General features: G+C 49.0%; 1 protein-coding gene across 1 annotated transcript in view; it reads left to right on the top strand.

Moving 5' to 3' along the window:
- Positions 1-4,973: 4,973 nt before the first annotated feature.
- The window catches only part of stmnd1 (stathmin domain containing 1), a 43,140-nt gene continuing 41,625 nt past the window's right edge, over positions 4,974-6,488 (top strand). Inside the window, exon 1 of the mRNA XM_085988890.1 lies at positions 4,974-5,139. Within this exon, the coding sequence (XP_085845016.1) occupies positions 4,990-5,139 (150 nt within the window). The 5' untranslated portion in view covers positions 4,974-4,989. The remainder of the gene's footprint in view (positions 5,140-6,488) is intronic.

Below are 6,488 nucleotides of genomic sequence, written 5' to 3' on the forward strand. Positions count from 1 at the left end.
GATGGGCGTCCCACGTCCAATCATTCCAGTCGAATGGCGCAGGAGAATTTTCGACACTATCCACGGTTTGTCACACCCTGCATGAGAGCGTCACAACGACTCATGGCAAAGAAATTAATCTGGAATGGCATGCATCTCGACGTCCGTGACTGGACCAATACCTGCGTGAGTTGCCAGAAGTCCAAGATACAATGCCATGTTAAAGCCCCAGTCGCCACTTTTCCGGTTCCGGAGCGTCGATTCGACCATGTGCACGTGGACTTGGTTGGTCCTCTCCCTTCCTCTCGCGGGTACACTCACCTCCTCACCGTGGTAGACCGCACCACCAGGTGGCCAGAGGCAATTCCTTTGGTTGCCACCACAGCAGCAGATGTCTCCAGAGCCTTCATCTCGTCATGGGTAGCTTGGTTCGGGGTACCGGCTGACATCTTCTCTGACCGGGGGCCTCAATTTACCTCTGAGCTTTGGAACGCCGTAGCTCAAGGTTTGGGCACCAAGCTTCATCGTACCACCGCCTACCATCCACAGGCGAATGGTCTGTGTGAAAGATTCCACAGGTCCCTTAAAGCCGCACTGCGTGCTAGTCTCCGTGGGCCTAGTTGGGTGGACAGGCTCCCTTGGGTGCTGCTAGGTCTTCGCACGGCACCTAAGGACGACCTGCATTCTTCTTCAGCAGAGCTGGTTTACGGCCAACCACTGAGTGCCTGGCGATTTTCTTCCTCCTCACACGGAACCCTGGTCCCCAGCTCAGCAGCTCGTCAGCCACCAGGAAGCGGCTAGGAATTTCATCCCAGTGCCTACGTCGCATCATGACCTGCAGCGCTCCCATGTCCCGGTGGATCTTAAGAGCGCAGAATATGTGTTCATTCGGCAGGATGTTCGCAAAAACCCGCTCAAACCACCTTACACAGGTCCGTTCCACGTCATCTCGTCAGGTGACAAGTCCTTCACAGTTGACGTCGGCGGTAAGCCTGACCACATCTCCATCGACCGGTTGAAACCGGCGCATCTGGATCTGAGCAAACCAGTCGTCACTGCCTCGTCGTGGTCATCCACCGTCGACTGCCGGTCCAGTACAGCCACAGTCATCCGCTGAGTCGCCAGTGCCCACCTCACCAGGTCGACCACAGCCGGCCTCTTCTTTTCCTCCGCCTGCGGCGTCATCCCAACCCCAGCCAACGGCCAGTTCATCTTCTAGCGCTCCATTCCAGCTGCTGGGGTATCGCAGTCGGTCGGACAGACTCGTCAGACCCCCTTCTCGCCTTACCTTCTCTGTTAAAAGCAATTCTGGGGGGGCGCATGTGGCGGAACCACCAGAGGATTACGGACAATTGTATATAATTCCTTTTACAGCAATGTAGTACAGCTGGGGGCTGCACCTTTAATGTATCTGTTAACTGTACTAGGGCTTCGTTCCTGTACTCCGCGTGATGACGTCATGCCGTCCGTCACGTGATGACGTCATGACGTCAGAGCTCGGAACCTTCTAGCAGTGGAGCTCGGAACCTGCTGGCAGTTGAGCTCGGAACCTGCTAGCAGTTTCCAGAGAGGCTTTCAAGCAGACCAGACCTATTTGCATTGTATCCTACAGTTTCCTGTACAGCTTCGTTTGTTCATTAAATTTTATTGTTTTTGATTTTCTGAGTCGATCTCAATTCTTCGGCTAGGAACCCCAGTTCCTACACTGGCTTTCATTTATTAACCCATATTTTTCCAAGTGCCAATTAATTTTGTCCCAGATTAATGTCTCTAAAAGTTTTCCCACCACCGTCATTCAGTTGATTGGTCTGTAATTGCCTTGTTTATCTCTTCCCCCCACCCCCCCTGTTTTTTGAACAGGGCTGTAACATTTGCAATGCTCCAGTCCTCTGGTACCACCCCGGTATCTAAGGAGGATTGGAAGATTGTGGCCAGAGCCTCTGCAATTTTCACCCTTACTTCCCTCAGCAACCAAACCGGGAGGCTTTTCTACTTTGAGCACTGCCAACCTTAAGTACACCCTCTTTATCTATTTTACCCTATCCAATTTCTTGACTACCACCTCACTTACTGAGACAGCATCCTTTGGCAGCATCCTCTTCTTTAGTGAAGGTATACAAAATACTCATTTAGTACCTCAGTTGTCCTCTACCTCCACAAGAAGATCTCCTTTTTGGCCCCTAATCAGCCCCACCCTTCCTTTGACTACCTTTTTATCATTTATATGTTTATAAAAGACTTTTGTTTCCCTTTTATATTACCCACTAAGCTATTCTTATATGCTCTCTGCCCCTCTTATTTCCTTTTTCAGTTCTCCTATACTTTTTGTATTCAACTTGGTTTTCTACTGAATTTTGAACCCAACTTTTATCATAAGCTTCCTTTTTCTGTTTCATTTTAATCTCTATAACTTTAGGCATCCAGGGAGCTCTAGCTTTGGATGCCCTTCCATTTCCCGATCATGGGAATGAATCTAGCCTGTACCCAAACTATCTCTTTGAAGGCCTCCCAGTGCCCATTTACTGTTTTACCTTCTGATCTTTGATTTCCAATCCACCTGGGCCAGATCCCCTTTCAACTCATTGAAATTAGCCTCCCCCCAGTTGAATATTTTCACATTTGCTTTTTCCTGAACCTTTTCCATAACTCCTCTAAATTTAATGATATGGGCCCAGATTTTACGTAGGTAATAAAGGTGCTCACCGTTACAATGGAGTAAATTGGACAGCAACTTCTGGCATCCGCACATGCACCGTTAAACGCGGGAATCGGGAAGTTGCTGTCAGAGATACCCTGCTCCTCCGCCGGGTGCACTGTAACATAAGAACATAAGAAATAGGAGCAGGAGTAGGCCATTCGGCCCTTCGTGCCTGCTCAGCCATTCACTGAGATCATGGCTGATCTTCTGCCTCAATTCCATTCACGGGCCCTATCGTCATATCCCTTGATGCCCTTACTAGTCAGAAATCTATTGACTTCTGTTTTGAATATACCCAATGACTGAGCCTCCACAGCCCTCTGGGGTAGAGAATTCCAAAGATTCACCACCCTCTGTGTGAAGAAATTTCTTCTCATGGCCTACCCTTTATCCTGAGGCTGTGGCCCCTGGTTCTAGACTCCCCAGCCAAGGAAAACATTCTCCCAGCATCCATCCTATCAAGCCCTGTAATAATTTTTTATGCTTCAATGAGATCCCCTCTCATTCTTCTGAATTTAAGAAAACACCGGCCTAGTTTACTCAATCTCTTCTCATACGACAGTCCCGCCATCCCAGGAACCAATCTCGTGAACCTTCGTTGCACTCCCTCTATGGCAAGTATATCCTTCCTTAGGTAAAGAGACCAAAATTGTACACAGTACTCCAGATGTGGTCTCACCAAGGCCCTATATAATTGGAGTAAGACTGTCCTCGTCGATTGACACGGCACTGGAATCACTCTAATGGCATGAACTTGGGGTACTTGCCCACTAGTTCCCCACTAAAGATACTAGAAAAAGTTAGGACTGGTGCATTCAGGTGTAAGTAAATTTTTAATAGCGTGATAAGTGATAATTACTGCCAAACACCCTCTCTAGCCCTGAAAATTAATTTTACAAGTGTGGAGTCTCATTCCTTCAGAATTTAATTAGTGTTGGAGAATTAAAACTTAAAAAAAAACTTTTTCTGTGTCTCTTTTATATCTCTCTCTCGCTTAATCTCATCTGTCTTTTTCAATCTTTATTTTGCTTTCTGTACATGATTTAAATCTAATTTATATTTCCTGCTTTTATACTCTGCATATCTCAGTGAGGATTCTTCAAGCTGATTGGTTGAAGAGCCTCACTGTTTCTTGGTCTGCTCACAGATGCCCTGTAGAGGGTGCCATGCTGGATCAGACGCCCGATCAGAGCACATCTCCGCTGAAAATCCCGAGAACACTTTGTGGATAGCTGTCAGCAAGATGAACGGCAAGCACCGTTCCATCGCCATTGTCCCCAAAATCCAGGCCATCATGATCACTGTTTCCCAAATTCTCCCCCACTGAAACATGCTTCACTTGCCCACTTCATTCCCCAGAATTAGATCCAGCACTGCTCCCTTCCTCATTGAGTTGGAAACATACTGATCAAGAAAGTTCCTATATGCATTTCAGGAATGCGACCCCCACTTTGCCCTTTAAACTATTATTTTCCCAGTCTATAGTAGGATAATTGAATACCCCCATTATCGCTACTCTAAAGTTCTTGCATCTTTCTGCAATTTGCTTCCCACTATTTGATGGCCTATAATATAGAAATATCAGAAGTGTAATAGCTCCTCTATTGTTCCTTAATTCTAACCAAATAGATGATGTCTTTGAACCCTCAAGTACATCATCCCACTCCAATATTGCCAACCCCTCTCTTATTCCCTCCCTATCTTTCCTGAATACATTGTAGCCAGGAACATTAAGTTCCCAATTCTCTCGTTGTTTGAGTCAAGTCTCCGTTATTGCCGCTATATCATAATCCCAGGTGGCTACTTGTGCCTGCAGCTCACCAACCTTATTTACTACACTCTGGGCATTTACGCACATGCATTCTAAACCCATCTTAGAGGGTCCTGGGACTGGAGGTGGTTACTGAGATGGGGGGGGGGGGGGGGGATTGGATTTGAAAACAAGGATGAGAATTTTAAATTTGAGGCGTTGGTGGACCGGGAGCCAATGTAGGTCAGTGAGCACAGGGGTGATGGATGAAAGGGATAAGGCACTATGTAAATGGAAACTCTTTCTTTTTATCTGTAACATTATTAGATAGTTGGGCCTGTTATTATTACTGGACTCTGCTATTTCTACATGCAAAGGTATTTCTGATTAGAATCTGTCTCATTAAATACTGGGCTACTGGACAGAAATGCTATTCAAATTCCTGCAGACGGGAACATTCAGCAATGCCAGGGACTGTGCGCGCAGCTTCTCTGGGAGCAGTGACGTTTGGTATTGTAGTAACGCGCCATGGTAACGGCGGAGCCCATGGCAACTACAATGGATGGGCGGAGTGAGAGCGCATGGGAATGTAACGAAAGTGGAGAGGGAGTTGAGAAGCAGCGTGCCGGTCGGAATGGGATGCGGCACATCTAGAGCGGTTTCCACACAACCGGAGGCCGGAACCGAGGACAGTCTGGAAAGAAAACGCAAGGTAACCAGCCGCGGATAGAGAGCAAGTGGGTCCACTGGGCGTGGAGCCACTGGGCCAGGTCTCTCTCATAGCTGAGAGAGGCACTGGACATCTCATGGACTCTGTGTCTGTCTCTCTCCAATTTCTGATGAGAAATATATCTGTAAACATTGTAATGTTGCAGCATTACTAGAAGCACTCCCTTTCTCTGTCTTCCATCCCATCCCCCTGGTTATGGCTCTAACTATATGGGTAAGATAAAATCCAGGGATGTGTATCGTGTTTTTTTGAAAACAATCCAAAGTCACTATAAAAAGTTTCACTAACTACCCTTGAGGTTGTACTATCTTCAGAGCAATTTACATAGCTATAGCAGTTAAATATATGTTCCTCTATAGGTAGGTATGCCTACAAATGTGTATATTTCTGTGTGTGTGTATATATTTATACTAGCTGGGGAGCCCCGCGTTGCGAGGGCAATTTTGGGGCGCGAGGGCAATTTTGGGGCGTTTGGTCTCCCTCTCCCTGTCATGTCCTCTCCCTGTCCTATCCCTCCCTCCCCTCTCTCCCTCCCTCCCCTCCCCTGTCTCCCTCTCCCCCCCCACCACCCCACTCCCCTCTGTCCCTCTCTCCGGCCCCTCCCCCTGCCTAGCGAGCCCCGCGTTGCGAGGGCAATTTTGGGGCGTTTGGTCTCCTTGCCCCTGTGTGTCCCCCCTCTCCCTGTCATGTCCTCTCCCTGTCCTATCCCTCCCTCCCCTCCCCTCTCTCCCTCCCTCCCCTCTCTCCCTCCCCTCCCTCTGTCCCTCTCTCCGGCCCCTCCCCCTGCCTAGTGCCTGAGGTCCGGTGCCGTTGCTGAGGTCCCCCGCGTATCGCGCAGCTGATGGACGGCCGCTGCGTGCGGGTGGGCGGCGCATGCGCGGTGAGTGCGGGCGGCGCATGCGCGGTGAGTGCGGGCGGCCCGCGGGAGCCGGCAAGGCCGTTAGCGAGTGGGAAACTTCGGGCGGCGCGCCCGCGCTCCGTCCGCGACACCTGAGAGGGGGAAGTAGAGAGAGACAGAGAGGGAAGAGGAGAAGGAGAGAGAGGGAAGAAAGAGAGAGAGAGAAATTTTTTCAGCTTCAGGCCCCGAGTCCCCCCTGCGCGAGGGTGAGGAGGAGGAGGGGGGGGGTTGCTAAACACAATATAAAACTCAAATAAATTGTTAATTAATTGCCTAACACATAATTGAAATATTTACCTTAGTTCCCTAACACACAGAAAGTGTGGGGGGAAAAATAGTGGAAAATCAAGATGGCGGCCACTCACCTCGGTTCAGAAGGATAAGGCCCGCCCACACACGCACCGATTGGTCGACCGGTCAGGTCACCGAAGCG

Source organism: Somniosus microcephalus, chromosome 5 (genome assembly GCF_052327205.1).
Source record: "Somniosus microcephalus isolate GS21.2 chromosome 5, FLI_Smic_1.0, whole genome shotgun sequence".
Classification (NCBI taxonomy): domain Eukaryota; kingdom Metazoa; phylum Chordata; class Chondrichthyes; order Squaliformes; family Somniosidae; genus Somniosus; species Somniosus microcephalus.